At 35.9% G+C, this 24,510-nt stretch overlaps 2 protein-coding genes across 6 annotated transcripts in view; both read right to left on the bottom strand.

The window, feature by feature from the left end:
* Positions 1–24,510, bottom strand: part of FAM172A (family with sequence similarity 172 member A) — a 360,652-nt gene that overhangs the window by 95,347 nt on the left and 240,795 nt on the right. The window contains exon 11 of one of the 5 annotated variants that reach the window (XM_025047743.1): positions 1,443–1,642. The exons of the other annotated variants lie outside the window; for them this stretch is intronic. Within the exon in view, the coding sequence (XP_024903511.1) occupies positions 1,623–1,642 (20 nt within the window). The 3' untranslated portion in view covers positions 1,443–1,622. Of the gene's footprint in view, positions 1–1,442; positions 1,643–24,510 lie in introns of those variants that run through there. 5 annotated transcript variants of the gene reach the window in all.
* POU5F2 (POU domain class 5, transcription factor 2) lies at positions 21,410–22,473 on the bottom strand. The gene has a single exon (XM_006913218.2). It carries the CDS (start codon positions 22,471–22,473, stop codon positions 21,466–21,468), a length of 1,008 nt encoding a protein of 335 aa, XP_006913280.1. The 3' UTR covers positions 21,410–21,465.

Raw genomic sequence — 24,510 nt, forward strand, 5'->3', positions numbered from 1 at the left:
TTTTTACTATATAAAAATGAACCAAGCAGATTTTTACTATACTTATATGAATACTGGAATCACTTCTGTTTACTCTGAAAATGAAAGAATGAAAGTATATGAATAGACTTGTATTTCTAAAATATATGCATAATCAAAAGAGAATTTCAGAGAAAAGTACAAATGTGAGGACAGCAAAAAGGAAAAAGTAGTACATGAATGTTCAACACTTAGGGATAAAACTTAAGCAAAACCTATAGCTAAAATTTTAAAAGGCACCCTTAAGTCTCTTGAATTCATTTAAAATTTATCACAAATATAGAACTGCATTCTGTTGCAATCCCCTTAAGTCATCTTGTTAAATTTTGTTACAACATGTGTTACTGTAGTTCTACACTTACCTTTGCACTTTGTAGTGTGTAGCAGAGCAACGTAATTAACCACTGCTAGGTAGTGTTTACGTTAGTTCTCAAAAGGTTAAGAAGCTGATTATAGCTAAAATCAGCTTTGCCTGAGGCTTCAGGAGCTCTGTGTAATCAAATTAGACAAGCAGGGCACAGTGTCACCTAACATAAACCAGTGGCACTTTCTTCTTTGCTCTGACCCTTTTCTCCTTTTTTATTAGAGAAACAACTCATGCTTTGTGCTTTTACCAGATAATTTAAAAAGACTTATTTCTAATAAATTTGGCATGCAATCTCATAAGACGTCCACCTGTTTAAAACAGTGAGAACAAGTAGAGAAATTTTTGAAAAACATCTTGCTTATTAAAAAAGAAATCTACATTTGGAGAGATTGAGGGGTTTTTTGTTGTTGTTTGTTTTTTTTTTTAAAAGAATTTAAAAGGCAGGTGACAACATGATCACATGTACATGACATCATGGACATATCCTAACTTTAGATAGACCTTCAGTTTTGTTCTGCAGAAAGCCACACAATGGTTTATCTGCTTCCAGAAGATCTCAGAGAACTTTATAAACCTGATAGATAAGGTATTAGCATTTCTAAGAAACCATGGGTAACTGAGTTATAGCTCATCCTCTCTCTGTCTCTACTCTCTGAAGTCAGGCAAAGTGAACTGTGTAATGGACACATTTAAGAAGGTTTAACAAGGTGAGGAGAGCAAACCAGCCCTACTTCAGAGACTCCCTTTCCAAAGAGAAGTAAGAAATATCAGTAAAATTCAAATCGCGCTACCTTTGAGCATAAAAAGAACAAAAGCATGAATATGAAAGAGATGTTAAAAAAAAAAAAAGCAATGGCAAATTTAAATAAAAATCTAAATCTCGTTCTTAGCAAAATTTATGAATCGTTATTAAAATAATAGGTAACAATTGTTACATGTTTATCTTCCCATATTTGACTTTGAACTTTTGGTTCAAATTTGACATAGTTATTACTTTGCTTGAAATACAGAGACAAAATGAATATAAACATCCTACAAATGAGTGGTCAGGAGAAAATGAGTTTTGCTAATGATTTATTCTGGGCAATAAAATCAAAACTTGTTATTTTAATTGATTAAGTCATAAAGAGTTCTGGAGAAGTCAAATCTTGCTATTTGCACAGTCAGACAATTTCTGCTAATCCAGCAGTACTTAACAAATTCACATGTGGTTAGCTTGTCTTGCCATAGCTGTATATCACATTTCTGTGCTGCAAGCTGTGCAAAAAGAAAAAAATCAATATGCCAAGTTTAACAAAAGGACAGGAAACATGATGTTCTCCTATATTTTCAATGAACCTCAAATGACTCTGCTGTTCATACTCAGTTCAATTTATGGCAGAGAAATGTATTCTTCAATGAAAAAAAATCTACAATGGAATGAATTACATAAATTCAGAGCTGAAGTTCTGCCTTATTCCATAATAACAATTTATTTAGAAGATTCTGACATTCTGATTCAATGTGCACAGTACACTCAGCCATTCACAGGCCTATTTTTTTTCTTGATAAAGGCTAAAGTATATTCTTTAGACCAAAGAAAGATGTACTGTGTATTTATAGTAATACTTTGATATAAGTATTTAAGTTAGGTTTTGGAGACCTTTTCAAATGTCTCTTTCATATGTGAAACATAGGATGAGTTAGTATCTATTAAGCAAATGCTTTAAACTATAACACTAAGAAAAAAAAAATCCCAGTGGATCCTGAGCTACTGCATTGGTTAATTGCTTCTAGATTTTTACATCTTCTTTTACTGCTGCAGAAGTACATTATGTGTGGAAGTAGATTAGGATGAAAATGTTAAGAATGAGGTAGGAGTGGTCATGACCAATAGGTCACCACAGAGCGGTGCCACTTCTGCCTTCTCAAGTCAGCCATGTGGAACTAAGTGTGGCAGGACAACCGGTGCATTGGACTTTAGCCAAAGGATTCAGAACTGTTGCCACAGTTGCTTTTTATTTATTTAAGTAAAAAGAGAATTGGCTTTTGAAATCTTCAAAAGGGTCATACACATAGAAAAATATGAAAGCTAAGCAATCTACATGTACAGGGAATTCACCTAAACATATGGAAAATTCTTTGGTAATTTTTATTCATTCCAATGAGCAGTGGTAAATGGATTAATGGCACTTAGCTGGGGAGAGCATGTCAGTGATCAGCGCTGAGGGTTTAAACTGCTATATAAAACACACTCAGAGAATCACACTTATTTCTAACTATTAATGTGTTATTTATAAGACAAATTTCATTCGTAGATTAATATACCATTCGAAAGAGGATAGGCATAAAGTCCCCAGTCAGAAAATAACAATATAATGATTTTAAGTGTTGAGTAATATTAATGTCACTATAAATGATCAATTCAGTTTAATTCATATTTTTATTTCAAAATAGAAGATACAATATGGCTCAAATAATGATAAGAATTTTTTGTATGAATACTCAGGAAACCCAGACTATCATAGTTTGGGGAAAAAGATGCCAAGATATACAAACAGTAATTTAGTTGTGTATTAAAGTAGACTCTTTAAAGTATGAAACCACAATTAATAGTTACATATAAACCCATTAGTTGTATGGTCCTAGTATGTAATCTACTCACAGGAAATGAGAAAGTTAACGTTTTTGGAAAATGCTTAATTATTTTAACAACAAAAAGGAGTCTATAGATTTTCCTTCTGGCGAGTGGTTTATTGCTGTAAAAAACTGCCTTAACGTGTTATCGATTTTAGGTTTAAATGATAATTCAAATTATTTTCCCACATTTTTAATCTTTATAGATTTTATATTTTCTAGCTTTTTATCATCTTTCTAAAGTCTCTTTGGTAGTACTGCTTTTCTCTTTATTGGAAAACATCTACTAATGAGATTTCTCTATCACTTTATTGCCAATAAATCAAATCTATAGATTCATTTATGATGTAAATGCCTGGTCTCTGCTCTTGAGGTAGCCCTGCTGTTTCTGTCTTGGATGTCTTCTTTAGACATCCATCATTTCTTTAAACTCAAATGGAAGGGTTCACCTTCACTTTTTCTAGCACTACTTCATTTCTCCAGCCTCACTGGTATCTTCACTTCTTATCCTTCACTTCACTGGAAATTTTTCCTAATTTTTATATACCTCAAAATGTTGGAATCTTCACAAAATTATCCTGAGTTTTCTACCATGGCTGTTATCCATAGGCTAGAATAAAGCAGGTGTTGCAAGCTGAAACATTTGGTCTGTTTAATTCTTAAGCCACGGAGTGTGTATTTAATTCGGTCTGACTTCAGGCACTAGAAGAGAATCTCAGAGCTGAAAAGGATCATGAAAATCATCTATGTAACTATTTAATATCTAAAACGATGAGAAATCCAGTGAAGTTCAATAACTGGACCAAAGCCATGTATTGGTTAGTGACTCAACATCCTGTACTCACACTGTGCTTTTGAAATTCCCTGTAATTATTATGCTTCTCGAAACACAACTGAGAATCATCAATTAATAAATCTTCTACAGAAAACATTTCTACAACTTTTAATAACATATTCTTTCTGTTTCTACTGTGAAAGCTTCCATGCACTTTTTCATCTTATATTAGTGTGACTCTTAAGTTTTTTTCTTTCCTGATTCTCCCTTTCTAATTTGTCTTTTAAAAGACATGCGCAAAGGCTATCTTGCTCATAAGCTGCTGTGGCTACATTATTTCCTTGTAGAAATTGTTTATGTATCTTTCCTAAGTCAAACTGAACCTTTCAAAAAGTCTATCTCTAACAAACTAAAAATTTAACTTCTCTTTTCATACCTGTTTTGTTCCCTTCCTTTAAGTAATGCAGATATAAAATTCTTTGGTTTCTATTTCTAGCACTCTGAAAATCCATTTGGGTTCTCACTATTTCAAAAAGCTTCCTTTCTTATTTTCTTTATGCTTTCTGAGCATTTTAGAGTACGTTCCTTTATCTCCCGTCCTGGGGGAGACGTGCATCATTTTGTTGTTACCATCATCTATTCAGGTCATTGTGCTTTTTCACTTTCAAACCCATCCAACATACCCATATATGAGTCTTTCTTTGTAAAATCCATCTAATTACTGAATGGTAGTCAATAGCCATATGCTATTGCCATTGCTTAATCTTCAACTCTATTTCCTTATATCCCTTAATTTTAGAAACATAAAAACCCTAGAATCGAAATAGATATTAAAGATTCTTTAGCCTAAGTCCTGCCAAATGTAAGAATTTCTTCTATCAAATTCTTGAAAAGTGGTCACTGGGCCTTTACTTGAATGCTTCAAAAGATGGAAAGCTCACTACTTTATGATGCAGCCCATTCTATTTCTCAAATAATAAAATCATTATTTTGAGCCTATTTAATTTCTATAGTCCACAATCAAAGCCTTCATCATAAAGTATTCAGAATGTCATATATGGTACAGGGTTGAGAACAGCTAATCATTAAGTCTTCTGTGAGTTCCTCTGGTGCTATAACTTTATCTGTATGCTATCTACTAGATTTCAAGAGCTGCTCCCCCTCTCCAACCCCCTGCCCTGTGGTCCTGAATACCTGTCGTCAATTGTATCAAATTATTCAAGGAAAATAATTTAAAAATTTTGCTTGGACCATTAAAAGAAAAATTAAAAATCTTCAGGTGATGCTAGTTCTTCAGTTTTCAAGAAACTGGGTCCTGCATAATATCACATAATATTTTAGTAGCTTGTGACAAGGTAGCTACTTGGTTATGAGTGTAGAAGAAACTCCAACTTTACTATACTAACTTTCATATAGCTGAAAAACTATATCCATGAAACTTTCTTTTATTAAAGAAAGCATGTGCTTCCAAGAATTACATTTCAGGAAGTTACGATGGACATTCCATGTTTTAGATTTTATTCCTTTTAACTTCATTGATTCTGGGCCAAATACCAGACTCATCTTTTAATTTTTCATTTAGTGATGCCTAATTAAAGTGGTAGGTATATATACAATCTTACCTACATGTGTATAGTATACTTTTGAAATAAACATAATGAAGAACATTATATGTTTAATGTGAACATAGCCTAAGGCCCTGTGGTAAAAGGCATAATTTTGGGAAAAGTAAGCAAGCAAATTAATATTAATATGGTCTATTTTTTAGTGGTAAAACCTTGAAATTAAGCAAATATGCTAACGGTCTGGAGTTGTTTAGCTTTGAGGTTAGTTTAAAGGGTAGTTTTTAATTTGACAGGTTTGGAAAAGGGGAAAGTAGGAAGCAAAGGGGTGGAATCTAGCAAGGCAGCTCTGTAAGATGAATTGCTATTAGGGTAAAGCGGCTGGTTACAGTAATAGCTGGAAACCATAAGTGTTACAGGCTTTGAAGTCAGTCAGCTTTGATGTCTTACTCTCTAGCTAATAGTAAGATAGTATGGAAGAGGAAAAAAAATAAGACTTTCCATACTGTCCATGGTGTCATTGCTCAGAAAATCCTAATATGAAAAAAGATTGGTGTCTGTGTGAACTTTAAGCAGCACTGGTGTGCTCTTTATTTTTAAAAAGTTTTAAATCATTGATGCGATAATTAAAATTATTTGTTAGTTTGGGGCAAGCACGGAGATATGCAAAAACATTCTTAGAATTATTATTAAAAAAATGTCAACTGGTTAATAAGGAAAAACATATTAATAATAATTCGAGGTTGTCACTATGCTAAATATTACTTAGATCAAGATTATATATATATATGTGGTTCCCAATCTTGAGGAACTTACCAGCTGAGGATTGATAACCCTGCCTGGAAGAAGTTTTAGACATCAACTAGTACATGACTTACGCCCAGAGAAGCTGGCTTGGTTTGGAAACAAAAGACAAAACTTCCAAGTACACACATACATGTGCATAAATTAAATAAATGACGACCAACTGACAGCGTGTAGAAGTGAAGGAATAAGAGCATTTTATGACTTCTTGGCTAGAAGAAAAATTATGGGAATTTCATGTTTAGACAGAGCATTGTTTCCCTAACTTTGGTCATTTGTGTAACATCTTTGCATTTTGCCATATGTACAAACTACCAACACTATTAAAATATCCAGTATTTTCTTTACATCAATTAACTTTCCTATTTGCCTGGTCCTAAGCAGTAACTTCCATTAAATGGGCTTAATGTATTATTCATACCTTTTCTAATACATATTGGAATAAAATAACTACTAAAATAAAAAACAGTTCACCTATGAATCATCAGTAGTATGCATATAAAACACTGAGATAAAGGACTCAAGGGAAGACCAAATCCTAATTATTTCTTATGGTACTTATATACGAACTATGATTTTAAAGTCTGTACTCTTTAAGTTGTTACATGTCCATGTGTCCAGGAACTTAGGATAATCTGAAGTTCAAAGCTTCTTTTCTTTGGGGTCATATGATTTGGTGCTTCCCACCTTAAAACTTTGTTTAGTTACTGCAACCTGTCCCAGCTTGCTTCATGGATAACAAATAACCTATAGTTAAAAAAATTCTACAATATATGATAGTAACAATAGTTCAAGACCAAGGTAATAACATAACAAGTTGAAAGGGAAAAGTTTCCTTTTGATTGTTTCTTAATAGTGATGTCTTGCTTAAAAAAACAAAACAAAAAACTTTCTAGCTTTTCTAGGTAGAAAGAAACTACAGAAACAATTTTACAGGCATGACTTTAATGGGAAAAGGAAAAGAATGATTAAAGTTCTATGGCATTCCTCTTGTTTATGTGTTGGTATCACATAATGAGATGAGGAAGAATCCAAAGCCAGATAGGGGAAGAAAGGGGTTAACTACACCTCATGAAAACAAATGTTATGTCTCTATTAAATTCTTATCCTTTAAGTGCATTAGAGTTGACTGTAAACATAAACAAAAGCCACTGGTGGGCAATTAAATTTGAAGAAGTGGCCCATAAAAGGTGGAATATTCAGTATGTATTAGAATCAGTTATACAACATCTGATTTAATAGTTAGATTTTAAGCATTCCTCTTATAACAGATGTTAAATGGCCACAATAAATCATATTCTGTAATGTAGCAAAATGACAATTTCAATGTAGTCGAAGGCTGGTAGGACAAGAACATTAAAGCAAATTAATCTGTAATCCTTTATCAACATTAAAGGGTTGAAAATCTGCAGGCATTTGTAATAAGAACTTTAAAATGAATTTGCCATTCCCAAAGTCATCTCACTAGACAGGAAAGAGGAACTTGGCATGTGACCAATAAATTATGAGAGAGCAACACCTCGGGGTTAGAGGGCACTGATGACTTCAACAAATCTCACCAGCTAGGGCAACAGATTAAGCTGGGGGATAGGATGCCCTACAACCTTAACCTGTTAATACCTTTAAATTCTTAAGAATGACCTCTAGTCTGCTCTTTCATTTTAGTTGTTAGTTACACTAATTACAGCTTAACTGGTATTGTTGGTACCAGTTTTTCCTTCATAAGACATATAGAGAAAGGTTATCTCTAATAGCTTCAAATAACTGCAGCCAAATTCTGTTGTACACATTAGGAGCACTTACCTCCAGTTTTGAATGGGTCTTTTATAGACATCAAAGGAAAGACAATAAAAGCAATGTGTGTTTGTGGATTCTATAAAGCATTTCATATAGGAAGCTGTAAAAATAGGAACAGTAACTTCTCCTGTGACTAGAACTTTAGAATAGTTTAAAACAAGGTAATTTATTTTTTATGTTTATTTTTAACATATAAGGGCTGGTGATTTCAAATGTAAGGAGCTAGTTATACCTTAACCATGCTAGTGAAGTAAAAATACTTAGCCCATGAAATCCTCTCAGAATTTATGTTTTTTAGAAAAGGATAATGAAATTTCTATCACGATCTTTTAGAACTGTTTTAAGTTCAACATTTATATTGATGTTAACCTAACATTATATGGAATTGTGCAGATTCCAAACCCATGTAACAAAGATTCAAATACCATCTGTGAAGCTGCAGTAAATTACTCTGTAACATTAATCTTTAAACCAGGCACTAAATCAGAATAGAAACATACCAAAGAGATTTAAGGCAAGAGAATCATAACTGAATTATCGAGATTAATGTAAATAGTTTTACATATAAGAGTTGCAGGTTATCAATATCACATTGTTTTCGCTTTGAATGAAATATAGAAAATTACTTCTAAATCTTAAAAATAAATTACTAATATCTAAGTGACGCCAATGTTTTTTGTCCATACAAAAAAACTGTGAAAATGATGGCTAAATGGTGTTCTTAATCTAAGTGTGCTCTGAGCTAAGAAATATAATAACAAAATTTTGACTTCATAAAGTAGATACGTTAGGGAGTGACTATTAACATTACAAAAAGGAACTTTGTCTCATAAAAGGAAATCTTTAAACCAAACCTAATGTTCTTAAAAGATGTTGATCAACAGAATTTTGACTTAAATGAAACTCTTTGGGAAAATGAAGACAGATAATTGGAGTACTATGTGTCATTAAATCCAAAATATCATTAATTTTAAGATTCATCCTTACTCCTTGTACCACTTAGAAAGAAAAACCATTGCCAATTAAGGAATGACATAATGTTTTCTTATCATGTTGACTGTAAGATGTATTAAAACTTTAGTTAGTTAAAACTGCATCTTGTAATCAATGAAATACAATATCTTATAATAAATTGACTTATCTATCGATGTATTTAATGAATAAGTTGATTTTGTGAGAGCAATTTAATTTTGAAATATTGTCACTGGGTGATAATTTTACTGTATATAAAGCATTGAGAGAACACTGACCATATATTTTCTATTTTCTCTGAGGATAGGAGGAAGAGCAGCTGATACATTAGTGATTTCAATTTGCTTGACTAATTTATTGATTAATTAACATCCTTAACTTCTTTTCTCCAAGGATTTAAGGCAGATGACAAGATCACACACAATAAAATAATTAAGAAAATAAGAAATAGAAAACCAGAACTAGGGAAAAAAACAAAAACAGATTGTAAGAACTTATATTATTTTGATTAGATGTAAAAATAATTTATAAATAACAAAATAGGTCCTAGGTTTTAATTTTTCACTGCAATTTAAAAAGTAAAGCATAATATATTTATCTGTGAGAGTTGAGGGACACTTTTGCCTGAAGTAAGGACCCTGCTAACCCCAAATAATTTCTATAAAACATATTATTACAGTCCTGTATTAAGTGTTAAAAGATAGATACAGAATGAAAATAAGACCAAGAGAAAAATTAAATGCTGGGGAAACTAACCCCAAAATATTGACAGCTCTCTCCTGAAAAGGTTAATTTGGTTGTACCAAGAGATAAAATAGGATTAATATGAAGATCTTGTAGACTAGGTCTATGTATGTTCAAATGCTAAAATTGGTCTACAGTACAGATGCTATTAAGCTATCTGAGGATATAGGTGGGTAAATGAGTGGGCACTAACCCACTCGAAGGTATTGATTGGAATGAAACTACTGCAAGTAGGCCCTCCACATTGCGGCCTCACTCTGGGTTCACACAGTAATGAGTAAACACAGCAAAAATGGCCCAGGGCATTGTGTGAACATTTAGATCTACTTCAGAATCACAAACTCGAATAACAGTCTAGTAATGGACTAGTTCAAGTGTTTAAAATGTAGAATTTTCTTGTATTCAGTTATCTCACACTTTCTCTTCTCTATATATCAGATAACATAAGCATCTGATTAGGGCACAGACATTCAATTTTCCAAGAAACTGGAGAAACCGATACAAGAACAATTATGGTGGACAATATCCAAAACCCTTCTTTGGAGAAGCACTCCTCTTCAACATACGTAGTCCTTGTTTGGCTAGCAATTACACTGTCCTGCTTCAGCCTCAACCCCCTCATAGATATGGCTGGCCCAGGCTGGCCAATCACAGCCAGTCCTACTATTCAATCTCTTTGGCTTTAGTGATTAATTCAGGGATCACCATAGTACCAAAGCAGGACTAATCAGAATTTTCATTAAGATTCTTATTTCAATGCTAGGGCTTTATTTCTGGAATAATGCTGCATAGAGGATGCCGCAACTGCTTATAGCTACCCTTCCTGTCTGTGTGAAGAAAGCCTTACCTGTGAGAAAGAAAGAATGAGGCCAACAGATGAAGAAAAGTAGAGAAGGAGATGACAATGTTTGAACCCTAGTATTTAGTAGTACCAGCAGATCCACTCTCGGATTTTTCTATTTACACGAATCAATAAGTTACTTTTTTTTGGTATGCAGCTTGAATTGGGGTTATGTAACTTACAATGAAGAGAGTCTGTACTAACACGTAATTGAAAAAGGTATGTTGTATTCTTTTTTAACTTTTATAAAACATGAGATTGTTATTTAAATTCATGTGTACATAACTGACTGTAAAATAACTATACAGTCAATCTTAATGGCAGCATTTTATTATGTTAATATGCTTTTAAGGGCAAAAGTTTCTGGATTATCCATGTAAGTGCTACAGATAACTAAAAAGGGTAGGGAATCCAAAGTAATGCATATTCAGTTTTCTAATTCTTTTTTTTTGCCTTTAAAGAAATTATTTATTTTAATTAGTTTCAAGTATACAGTACATTGGTTAGATATCTGTATAGTTCATAAAGCGATACCCCCAATTGCTCCCTCCCTCCCTGACCCTCCACCAAGCCAACATATTAATGCTAATTGCATTCTCTATGCTGTGCTCCCCATCCCTGTCTAATTCTTAAAATAATGAAGGAAGGAGAGTAGCAGGAGAGGAGGAATTTATTCTCTTGATTGTTTTTCTAGACACAATTTTAAAAGTAGTTTGCATTTGCTGAGAACACATGAGTTTGCTATTGGGGAAAAGTGGCTCAAAAATGTCCTGGGAAATAGAGGAAAGCTAGCCTAGCCTAAGGTCATCATTCTGCCATAGACAGTGCCCGATAAACAACCCACTCACCAACAACTGAGGCCCGGGTATAGCTATTTCTCCCAGTAAGAAAGCAGAAGGCATTGGACAATAAATGCTTTTCCAGAATGAATATTCATATTGATTAAACTATAACATATAAACCACTTTAAGAGTTGACTGGAAAATAACTGTCACCTGGAATTAAGATTCATATGAGCTATATTCTACAAGTTGAATTATAAAAAAACTCCAATAAAAATATCTCGGTGTTCTTAGAATAATTACTTATCTTCTACTTTCAAATATCCTTATCAAATCCCTCAAAAGTTAACTTTTAGAAACCTTAAGTTATTAGGCTACGGACCCTCTGCCTATTCTCTATTGGTGCTAAGGGTCTGAAAAGGCAATTGCTCAATGGATTCACTAAACATGAGTCTGCTACCATAAGCAGATCTCAAAATTATTTACCTAACAACTGTTTCATTACACATAATTTGGGGATTTTCAGAAGTAACATATATTAATAAAAAATAGATCTACCAATGCTAGATCCTAATAGATTTTTGACTTGTCTTCAAAACAAAATATGTCTGCTGAAATAACTTAAGCTAAAGGTGTCACTCTGTAATTTAAGACAACGCATGTGTGTCAAGACTCTGCATTTATTGATGGCTTCTGGCACTGGTGAGTTTCAATGATTTGGGAAAAAAATTGAATCTTCAAAATCTACAATGATACTAAAGTCTCATTTTGGACAGTTTTCTAAGGATTATTATATGTGCCAAAGCATTTCAATATTCATGGATGGAAGCAACACTGAAAATAATATCTAAAGATCTATACGTTTTCAACTTTACAAAGAAAGAGCATTATTAAGCACTGTGTTGTACTTCATGCCTTGGTATGTAATTTTCAATAATTCTTATGAAGGTTTTTTATGATTTTTAGAATAATTCTATACAGGAGTATGTTATATCAGTCATTTTTATTTCATATGATGATAAAACAGATGAATTAATTATTTATCTTAAGTTCACTGTTTGGTACATAAATATACTGATACCTATTCTATCTCTATTGTCATGATAGGCACACTCTTGCATCATGAGCTGTGGGCAGACACAGTATGACTGTGTTCCATGACAGTCAACTGGGTTTCAATTCAGGCATTTTTTTTTTTGCAAATGAAGGCAACAAGGCTATTACTTAAGACATTGTCTTGGGTGCCTGACGGTTTTTTCAATACCAAACCCTTCCTAGTATTTCTTATGATACCGTAATAAACTTAAAGGAATTGATTAACAACTTTTCATCAAAAGCCTCGTGGAAACAGACTCTTGAGAAGAATAGGCCAGTGGATCTGCTAACCATTAATTTCGTTAGATTTGCTGAATAGTAGTGCCAAGGAAAACCATCAGGAAGCTCTATGTCAATACTAAATTATTTTAGTTCCCAGAAGAAAGGCCTTCAGAACCTTAGAGCTTAGTATTAAGACTTAGGTTATGTGTCATAAGTCAATACAAGAACTGGTCACATGAAGAATGATTTTGTGCCTTAAATGACAACAACAACATCTATAAAAGTACTATAATTAAAGAAATTATTGTGTTGTTCAATATCTCCTTAAGATTGATATATTAATCTTTAAATTTAATGTTAAGAAAATAGTTCTCCTAATGCATTCTGTAAGATTCATGTAATTAGGTTCATGTACTGAGAACTTATGTAACTTTTTTGTTAAGGCTGTCAGGATGTAACTACTACGTTTAACTCTCAATCGCAGTAACTAAACACAGCCTAGATTTTCAGTCAAAAACTCCTTTCACTTTTCTTTCTGTTCCTGACTTCTGGTCTTCCCTCTCTTCTCACAACCTCCACTTAACAACTGCTAGTTATCCTTAAGTCGTAGCTCAAGTTGTCTCTGCTCTTCAAAATGTTCCCAGATGCCCCATACTGAGTTACGTGCCCCTTTCTCTGCATTGTTCTTTTGCCCATTCCCCTAACTCTGGCCACTTGGTGAGCTGATCCTTGGTTTTCTTACTTGGTGAGCTGATCCTTGGTTTTCTTACTTGGTGAGCTGATCCTTGGTTTTCTTACTTGGTGAGTTGATCCTTGGTTTTCTTACTTTTTTCTTCTATCTTACCTATGTTTTCCTTGTCTAATTCTGAACCATCAGTGCCTAGCCCTTAACTGCCACTTAGTAGGTATTCAGTCACTGAGGACGTATGGAGGTATAATGCTACTGCTTATTAGAATGTGAGAATATGGAACCTAGAGGAAAAGGAGGAGGATGTTTGAGGCTACAGCAATGAGGTCTGGGAGATGGTCAAAAGCTGCAGTGCTGGGCATTATCCTGTTGCTTGCCAGGTCTGGTGTATTACCTTTGATCTACATGGCTCATATTTTGCAAAATGTATTTAAAACATGAAATCAGTATATATGGACACAAGTTTTTGAAGAATAAGTAAGAAACCAAACCATTGCTCTATTTATACTTTCAAAGTATAATAATACTTGCAAGAATATTAGATGTATAAAAATATGCATAGTCAGATAATATAATTAAATATATATGCATATTTATGATTAGGACAGGTGGAGTTTTATAGGTGAGTCAAGGAATGCATATGAAGGTAAACATGCTAAAGATTTATAAGATGTTTCACCGAATAAATGAAATCATTATTGTCCTCATTAAAACAATGATAGAAAATCTATACTTGCTTTTTAGTAGAAAATGGTATTTCATTTATATGTGGTTTTATTTCAACTGCAGTATCACTGGATCAACTGTGAGAAAATATTTAAATCTCACAAATTCAAGCACCTTCTGTTTCCTAAATGTTCACATGGTGTATATATGTGCACAGAGAATGTTCACCAAATAAATTGTTTACTGACTAATGTAAGAAACTCAGTTTAAAAATAAAAATGATACAATTTTTTATGGAGTGTGCCATTTCTAGAAACTCGAATGAAAAGGATAAAGATTCTTTTGCTTCTCATTTAAAAGCAGAACATTTTTGTTAGTATTTTACTTAAAATTTCTTGGCCCAGAAGGCAAAAATTTATGACTTTAGATTAACTACTTTAATGATGTGACACAGAAGCAGCAAAACATTCTTTTCTACCTGTGGTGTTATTGTGATTGCCTTTTCAGGACAGAAAAGAACACAATAAATCCTTGTATGGTAAGTCTATTCCTACTTCTTTTTATTTTAAATCTCAAAGGTAATACATATTTAGCAAGCAGACTGATGTCATAAAAGCATGTCTGGAATGAGGTAATCATTTTTAATATTTGCATATATTTAATGACTTATTACTAGAGAAAGAATGATATATATTTCATATACTGAGAAAACTCATTGTCTATTTAGGTTTAGCAACATTCTTAAAACTATTTGTTGAAACAATCAGTGCCTAAATACTTGCTATTAGGTGTTTTAGCTTTGCTTTTCATAAATGTAACACAATCATAATAAGTTAAAGTCATGTCACTTGATTGTCCTATTACATTAGTTTGATGAAATTAGTGGCTGACAATGTTTAGCAAAAAGTGACAGGGCTTTCTCAATAGGCTTGCATATCAATTTTTCTGGAGAGAATAGGAATCACATCTTTATCAAAACAGCTAAAATTTTCTTCCTAATGTGCCTCTCAATCTCACTGATGAGAGTTCAATTGTTCGACTCCTAAAATAGAAATAAGTAGCCACTGTCATTTTTGAGCTCATAGTTGAGGAGGAGGAAATGTTGCTTTTCGTGAGGGAGAACCCTGGAGTGCCAGTGTTATCTATGTGAGTGGCCTAGAGACAGGATGCAGGTCTGGGGCTGTTTGACTTTATGGCTAATGTTCTTTCCTTTCTATCACATCTATATCTATTTAACTCCACTGTAGGAAAAAATAAACAAGTCTTTCAGTCTTCCTACTCTCCCCTCTGCACCCTATCCCACCAATACATATCTGTATTTTCTCTATATCAGGTGTGGTAGGTGGTATGGGTTGAACTGTGTCCCCACCATCTCAAATTTATATACTGGAGACCTAACCCCCAGTTCCTCAGAGAGTGACCTTATTTGTGGATAGGGTCATTACATAGGTAATCAAGTTAAAATGAGGTCAGTAAGGTAGGCCCTAATGCAATGTAAGTGGTGTCCTTATAAAGGTGGGAAATTTGGACACAGGCACATACATAGAAGTAAGACAATGTAAAGAGACAATAGAGAGAAGATGGCCACCTACAAAGCAAGGAGAGAGGCCTGGAACAGATCCTTTCCTCACAGCCCTCAGAAAGAACCAACACTGTCCATACCTTGATCTTGGACTTGGAGTCTCCAGAACTGTGAGACAATAAATTTCTGTTCTTTAAACCCCATAACTGTGGCACTTTGTTATGGCAGCTCTAGCAAACTAATATGGCAGGCTTTGGACAGAAAAGCTGGAGTGTGTGGATATTCAATGAAGAAAAGTATAAATAAAGGCAGGATTGGCTTGCTTTTGAGAGAGAGACAATTGAGACCACAGCAGGAGATGAGAAAGGAAAGATTAAACGGGAGTCACAATATGAAGACCAGTATCACTCTACTCTGTATCCTCCATTCCTATACTCTGTATTCTCATAGCCTCCATATGCAATCTGTGGAGCATGGTTTTGTTCTTATTAATGGAGACTCATATAATTATAATAGACTAGAAACAACTTCAGAGATTATTCTTTTCAATTATATAATGTTATATGGGTTTTCAAAAAATCTTTTATTTAAATCCTTTAAAATCAAAACCTTATCATATGGTTCCATTATCTAGTTGTCATTTGACACCTAAGGAGATGAACTTTTTAATTGTCTTCCAATTATTATAATTCCAAAAGTCATTTCCCAATATCAGATAGTAAATTTTCTAGCAACTGAGACTACTATCTCTACTTTTTCTGTTCTTTTACTTATTCGGTTTTGGCTATCAGTCCTTGAGTACCTATTATGTGAAAGTTCCTAGGGATGCAAAAGAGTGATTTATGAGCTATAAAGAAAATACAGACATGGTACAGTAGAAACACAATGGAGAGAAAAATTCTTGCGTGTCTATGGTATAAAAAGAGAAGTCCTACGAGTTTCTTTTTATATTACATAATTTAATCCTTTTATCAACTCTCTCACCCTGTTGATTGCTAGACATATTTTACTGATGAAAAATTGAGGCTGAAAGAAGTAACTCATTCAAAGTAACAGAGATATAGGTTACTGACCTCAGATATAAACTCAGAAATACCTGTCTCCCAGACTATGCCTTGGCTATAGGACTATACTTCCTCTGTAGGTCCCTCTGGTTTAGAATATTTGTTATCAATTGCTGTTATGAGAGGCAATACTTATATAACAGGAGTACTATACATATAAATCTTTTTACCCAATCTGTAGTAGTTTTTACTGATACGTGGTATATTGAAACAAATTCTTTTCAATAAAAAAGGTACATGTTAAGATTTGCCTGATAATAAATAATATTCAAAGTTTTACAGCTGTTCCAGGAGCATTATCATGTCAACTGAATGCATCCTATAAACGGCCCTGACCACTGCACTGAGTTCTAAAAGGTCTACACCATACATCCTGTAAGTAAAAAGAAGACTAATTATTAAATAATACACTCCATTCCTTTAGAGAAGAAGAAATGACACAACAGGTTATATAGTTTTAGAAGGGAATATTGAATTTAAAATGTAGTGAATTCTCAGGAAGGCCTCAATTTTTCCTTTTCCAATTACAGTTTTTGGCAGGCAGTCAGTAGAAGAGTCAACAGCAATAAGTGAAGCTGGTTTATATTTCGTCATTTTGTTGGAAGCTGGGGGAAGAAAACCTAAGAAGCCCAAGTTCAATGCCAAAGTAGCTAATTTTGCCTTTAGCAGGCTTCACAACAGGGCTCCTAGTTAAACAGTGAGGTGGCAGAGCAGGAGCCTAACAAACTATGTGCTGAATTGTTTTCTGGAGGCAGTCCCTTAGGTAAACCATACAGCTCTCCCAGAGCTTCTTGTAATCAGTTTCTCTTCACTGGTGGAACCGCCATAATCTGAATACCTTGTTTTAAGGATTTTACTGGGCATTGGGGTAGAATCGCTTCATGACAGTTCATCTTTCAAGTGGCTGGGGTTGTAATCACAGAAAATGACCCTGCCTTCAAACTTAGAAATCCAGATCTCATTTTTATTCATTTGGTTTCTTAAAATATGACAAATAGGGAGGATTTGACTGTGATAAAACCAGGACTTGGATATTTTCAAATGCTTTTAAAACTGAAAAGTAAACATTCAGAAAAATGAAAATGATCTGGGCTTCTATTCTAAATATGGGTGACACACCGAGGTATATAAACACACTAATTGTAATTGTAAATTACCATGTTGTGCAGAAAAACAGACATATGGCAGGTGTCTTCACTCGCTGAGCTACACTACAGCTCCTTAACATTAATGGGCATCTGATTAAAAAAAAAACCAAAACTAATTTTCAGCAATGTCTTTCTAACTGATATGTCCCAATACTCCCATATTTAGAGAATTGCCTTTTTTTTTTTTTTTTTTTTTTACAGAAACTACAAATCTGACTAAAAATGAAAAGGCCAGATTTATTATTCTAAAATATTGCTTTATAATATGAAATTACCATTTTAGAGACAGGAAGAAAAATTATTTTTAGTAAGTGTAGATTTCCTATAGCCTTCTTTTAGAAATGTTTCTTGCATTTTTTTTGAGGGGGGCATAACACATATAGCAAATTTAAAAAAAATCACCAACAACATATATATTATAATCCTATACTTTTTTCTTAAAAAATAAAAAATGATATCATAAAGTTTAATAAACTATTCTGAACTTTGTCGAAAATCATTGTTCTATAGTTTTCCTACATATAGTGTTCCTCATTTAGGTGGTTTCTAACTTTTTGTTGTTAAAAAAAATGCTGTGACGACCATCCTTAACACTTAATTTCTGACACACGATTATTTTCTTATAAAAAGTCTTAAAGTTGAAATAATGGGCAACAAAGAAGCACATTTAAAAAAACTTCCCATATGAATTACCCAATAGCCATACATGAACGTTGCGTCAGTTCACATTCTCATGAATAAAACAGTCAAATACTTGTTCTTGTTATTTTGTCCATCACCACCACCGCTACCACACTGTTTAAATTATTGTATTTCATAACATATGATAGGACAAGACCACCCTATTTATCTTCAAAATTTCCATATTTCCCTAAGTTTTATTCATTCAGTTTAGGATCACTTTTTCAAGAAGCATTCCCACATTCTACTAGGATTTTATTGAATATGGCATTGTAATTTTTCACTTTAAAAACACTGTTCTAGGTAGATAATACAATTTTGCAGCTTAAAAAGAATTCATCATAAATAAATTCTGCCAAGGGATCCGATATGTACTGTTTAGTAAGCAGGACTATTTCTAGATGAAAGCCATAAACACAAGTGGCTATTCAGAAAAATAAATCCCTATGATACAGTCTTAGTATAATGAACAGAAATGTATAGCATTTTTTATTTTAAAAATATGAAACTTAGAAAATGGATACTAATATCCTAGCACCTTAAGTTTTCTTAGACAAAAATCAGAAAACTTCTAGGAAAAGGAGAAATTGTTCTTTATGGTAGGAACCTAATGAAAGTGCCAACAATTGATAAAGGTATAAGAACAAGAAAAGCATTTATTAATGCAGTATTTGGTCTGAATTTGAAAGACATATGTAAGAAGTGATTCAAGGGCCTTTATATTATACTGAGCTAGAGATATCCAGATAATACAGATTCAGAGAACGCTAGAAATGACTTATTTGGCAGGTACTGTGTTAAGGGAAAACTTGAAAGTAAGGTGGCCAAAGAGAAGGTGTTTATTAAATTCTGAAACTGCAGATCTACAAAGAGTCATGGTTCCCTTTGAAAATGTGATGAAGGCTACTATCACCATCTTTAATTGTACAAATACACTATTCTACTTATACACTAACGGGGTTCAGTGTCTTCAGGTTAGGATACCTGCCTTATCTAAAGGAAACAAGATAAAGGAAATATTTGATGAAAAAACCTTTTCAGAATGATGGTGAAGATCCTATTGAGCAAGTGGTTGGAATTTATGTTTTCAACTGAGGTAAGGGGCTATCTGGCAAATATGGGGACTTGGGACTGGGACTGCTTGGTATCTACCTCTATTAACTACTCCACTGAAATTTGTTCTCTCCAAAGGTACCAGTGACATTTTTGTTAATGAAATGATATCTTACTTGATTTCTTATGTTACTTGATTTCTGTGCATTTCACACTGTTAACCACCAACACTACATTCAGTTTTTTCCCAACTCTAAGGGTGGTTCCTTCTCAGTTTTGAGGGATCTTATTATTAAGGTTTCTATCTATCGACTTTAATCTCTGAAAAGTCTGAAATCCTTTAAATATCAAGTTCTCCACAAGGTCTAGTCTCTCCTCTTTTTAGAGTCAAGAGTACTAGTGATGGAAAATCTCATTTTAAATTATGTGAAGGTTGATTAGTGACACATATTAGTACTCACTTAAGCAGAGGCGCAGCAGCTGCGGGAAGCATGCAGCTGAACAAGTGCTGAGGCAGACCCTAAGCCCTGTTCCCTGAGACTGAGTGCCCATTACCATTTCCCTAAATCTGCAGGGGCTGCAGAATTTAAGGAGCAGCCTGGGTCAGAGCCCTCTTACAGCTTTTACGAGCTGAACGTTCATGGCACAATAATAATCATTCATCCTGGCATTAAACACTGTCTGATCCTCTGCAGAAACATCTCCCTTCCAAGGCTTTCCAGAAGGACTGTCTAGGAAAAGAAAGGAATGGGGTTGGTGTTATGTGACTTTTAGTGGAATAGTCCAAGAGTAAGTGATTAGTCATCTATTAAATCTAAGGCCACACAATTGAAGTTTGGATCCATTTCACTAACCTATGTGTATCATCAGTGCTCTATCTTCAGACACTAACAAGAAAAAATACCTATAAATTCTTTGTATGACTGATTAAGGAAAAAAAAAAGCAGAGAAAGAGAAAATTGACAAGATTAGTAAGCAGGAAGAACATAAACTCTCAGATATAGTGATAGAATCATAAAACAATAAATATTACATGCAGGCAATGGCAGAAGATGTAAGAACATAAAGCGCTGAATGATCTTTGTTTAGTATATGATTACCAAAATTGACCAATGTAGGTAGAAGTAGAAAACTGGAAAGCACCAATTTTATAGAAGAGATTGGAAAAGTGACTTAAGGTGTACCATCATAAAAGCCACCAGCAAATGTTGGATTAACCATCACAAATACCCACTAAAAAGCATATCTGAGCTCAAAAGAAAGTGGGGGAAATTTCCAGAGAATAAACCAAATGGAGCTAAAAACCAGAGAAGTAAGCTGGAGCTGGGGCTGAGCTACGGCTGTCTAGTTTGCCAATCTCAGTGTCAAAGGAGTTTTAAATGCAGTGACTGTGACAGGACAGGAGATGAGCCCATGGATCCGCATAAGGTGGAGAGTCGAACTGAGACCCTCACGTAAAGCTGGGGTACTATAAATGAAAAGGTGAATTAGAAAAAACCCCGCATCTTTCCAGAAGAGAAGAGCAAGAAAACTTCTGTTTCAGCAAGGGCTCTGAGTAGGCTCTGTGTACTCCTCCTATTCCATCCTCAAACCTTCCCCTGGAGGTAACTATTATCCCAGACGTTGTTTGTGTGTACACAAAGTTCTGCTTGCTATTGATAAAAATAGTATAGTGAAAACTTTCGGTGACTTGAGTTTTTCAATCAATATCATGGTTTATAAGAAAAAGAATCAAACCCTATGTTTACTGATAACTACAAGAAATAAGAGACGAAAATTAATTTTCAATTAATAAAGAGAGAAACAAAATATCCAAAACCATTTATGTACTTTAAAACCAATGCTAGGTGAAAAGAAAAGGAAAAACACAAAGCAGCAATAAATTTCAACTTTTCTCCCTGTTTACTTAAATAACTCCCACCCCATCCCCTACATATTCTTAAATTAACTTCTTTAGACAGTGAGTGGAGAACTTAATGCTAACAGCCCTGAAATAAACCCCAGGGACCAGTTTCCCCAGCTTGGTCTGCCCCAGAAAGGCAGGCCCCTCAGTTGGAAAGCCTGGGGAGGCCCAGAGTGGTGGTGGGGGCAGCGAGGAGGGTTCCTCCCTCAAGCAAAGGGGCTGAGGAGTACAAGGGTGTAAAGCAGGGTACCCCAAGGTCAAGGGTACTAAAACGGAGCCCTGAAGCCAGGGGAAAGCACACTGGTCCCCCTGAGAAGGGAGGCCTGGCAACCCCCGCACTCTCCAATGAGGAGAAATCACTGGTTGGCACATTGCCCATCTTGCTGCGGTTATAGAACCAAACTTGGACCAGGTCCTTCTGCAGCTGCAGCTGCCCAGAGAGGTGACTGATTTGCTGGGGGGTGGGCTTCGGGCACTGCAGGAAGAGTTTCTCCAGGCTGTTTCCGATGCGTCTCTCCCTGCTTGCGCGTCTCCGCTTCCGAGCCTGCTGCAGGATCATCTCCATTTTGCATAAGCCCAGAAGGTTCTTGGTGTCCACTTCCTCCAGCCACATTTTCAGTAGTGGTCGTAGCTTCCACATGTTGGTCAGGCTGAGCTGCTGGGCCTCGAAGCGGCATATGGTTGTCTGGCTAAGCACCTTTCCACAAAGAGCACCCACTGCGAACCCCACGTCGGCCTGCGAGTACCCGAGGGTTCTCCTCCTCTGTCTCAGCTCCCTGGCCAGCTGCTCCATCTCTTTCTCTATGGCCAAGCTGTCCTCAGGAAGCGACAAGCTTGGGATGCACCGTAGGACGAGGTAGGGCCCATGGGAAGTGCCCTCCGAGGGGCTCTGGAACCAGGTCCCCACCTGGCCAGCTGTGACCCGGGGCCCGCAGTGCACCATCTCACCCAGGAATTCATATGGCAGGGGACCCAGGGGCACTCCCCACACCTCAGGGCCTGGGCAAACTCTCGGCCGGACCATCAGGCTGCCGGGGGCAGCCTGGGCACTCAACCAGATCGGAGTGTCAATCTGCTCCAGCACTGGTTCTCTGGGCCCGCCCCCAACACTAATTGGCAGCTGGGGCATGTCTGAGGGCCTGTGTCCGGCCATGGGGTAAAACCGCAGCGGGAGCAGGGAGTCTGGTAGAAACTGAAGGCTCTCGAGGCTTCAGAACAGCCACCAGCCTTGCCCTCGAGCCCCGCCCCCTAGGGGACAGAGATGGCGGTGCACGCGAGAAAAATAGGCCAAGGGAGTGCGGAAATCTGGTAGACCCACTGATAGTTCTTTGGGTCTACTGGGTTAAGGGAGTGTGTCCTCTACCCTGAACTTTGCTTCTGATTCCTTTCCAGGAGTATCTCCCTCCTGGGCTTTGCACTTGCAAACTGTCTGGGATCCCTTAGTCACTGCCACCATCCTATCCCTGAAGAGAACCTAGGTATTTACGTGCTGCTCTTCAGAACTCTGGTATCTAATCCCTTTCCTTCACATAATCTGAACAACCACTTTTGGCTTCACAAATGTTTGTTAAACATCTTTATGCCAGGTATTCCTGGGACTACATCTCAATTCATTAACTGTTCCCTCACTGCTATCTTTATGGTCACAAGAATTGCCAAGTCTTTCCTTTGCATATCTGCAGTCCCTGTGTCCTAAGAAATCTATGCATCCCTCCCTGAATTTCAAGTTAACAACAGTTTGCTGTCAGATTCTCCTCCCACCCCCACACTTTGCCAGATTCCACTCTCTCATTGGGGCCAAGTTTCCTGACTAATTCCATGTTTCCTCACCAGCCCTTTAAATCCTTTGCTCCTCATCCTATTTCAGCTTTCAGGTCCAGAGTTTATGCACATAACAGAGACCTATGTGTTTCATCTTTATCCTCTCTGGAGACAGGTCTCCAGACTGGCCTGACTTACTGTTTCCCGCTGCGGTTTTACCCCATGGCCGGACACAGGCCCTCAGATGCTTCCTGCAATACCTGACTCGTCAACATCAGGCTCCCCTATCCCTGGCCCCTCTCCCATCAGAGACTTACAGACCTTTTTTTGTTTGTTTTATTAGAATAGTTTCCCTTTCATCATGTCCCTAGCTCAAGCATCCAGTCCTAGGCCCTGGGTGGAGAAATCTAAGGAGGGAGGGGGAAGAAAAGATTTGACCTCAAGTTCAAAGCTTCCAAGGAGCTTTGGGAAAAGAAAGAAGACAGTGACCCTGGCTGCACAATCTGCTTACCCCTTTACTCTATAAGTCAACCATGATATGGCTCTGTCCCACTCACATCTATTGAAATTGGGCTTCTTGAAGTCATCGGTGACCTAACAACTGTCGAATCTGATAGCCTTTTAAAAATCCTCATCCTATTAAACTTCTCAGTAATATCTAACGATACTGACTTCTCATTTTGCGTCTTCTCCTTTTTAAACTTCCATAAAATTCTGGTAACAGCAGAATCTGTATTTCGGCCCTGACTGATCTTCTGATGTCTAGTCCTGTGTTTCCCATTGCCTCAAATCAAATTCATTATCTGCACTTCCACGCCTGCCTCTCCTCCAGGGCTCCCAGAGCTGGTTAATGGCATTATCAACCAATTAGTCCCCTAACCTTAAACCCAGTTACTGTTCTTGACCTTTCCCACACTCCATAGGGCATCAAATCTTACATAATGGGTCTCCTAAAACATCTGAACTCTACCATCTCCTCTAGCCTAACCTTACTGCTTTCATTTAGACCACATAATTTCTCACTTGCACTATCGCAATAACCTTTAAGTGGCTTCTGCTTCTCCTTTCAAATTTATCTTGTATATCGCTTGCTAGAGGTAATTTTCCAAAAACCAAACCAAACCTAACCCCCGCAAAAATCTAGTCTCTCTTACCGAACCTAACCCTCCCCCCCAAAATCTAGTCTCTCTTCCCCAAATCCACAATGAGAACATCGAAACTCCTGAGTATGGAACGCATACCTACCTTTTCACCATTTGACTGCTCCCTCACTTCCTCCCTCCCTGCTTCTTCTTTCTCCTTCAGTTCTCCCTCAGCCTCACCTACCATGTTCCCCCAACTTCCTGCACCCCACTTTACCTCATGCTCAGTGAGAATATCCCACTTTGCACTAAAGATGCAGTGCTTTTCATGATTATTATGTCTTTAT

Source organism: Pteropus alecto, unplaced genomic scaffold, assembly GCF_000325575.1.
Source record: "Pteropus alecto unplaced genomic scaffold, ASM32557v1 scaffold20, whole genome shotgun sequence".
NCBI lineage: Eukaryota > Metazoa > Chordata > Mammalia > Chiroptera > Pteropodidae > Pteropus > Pteropus alecto.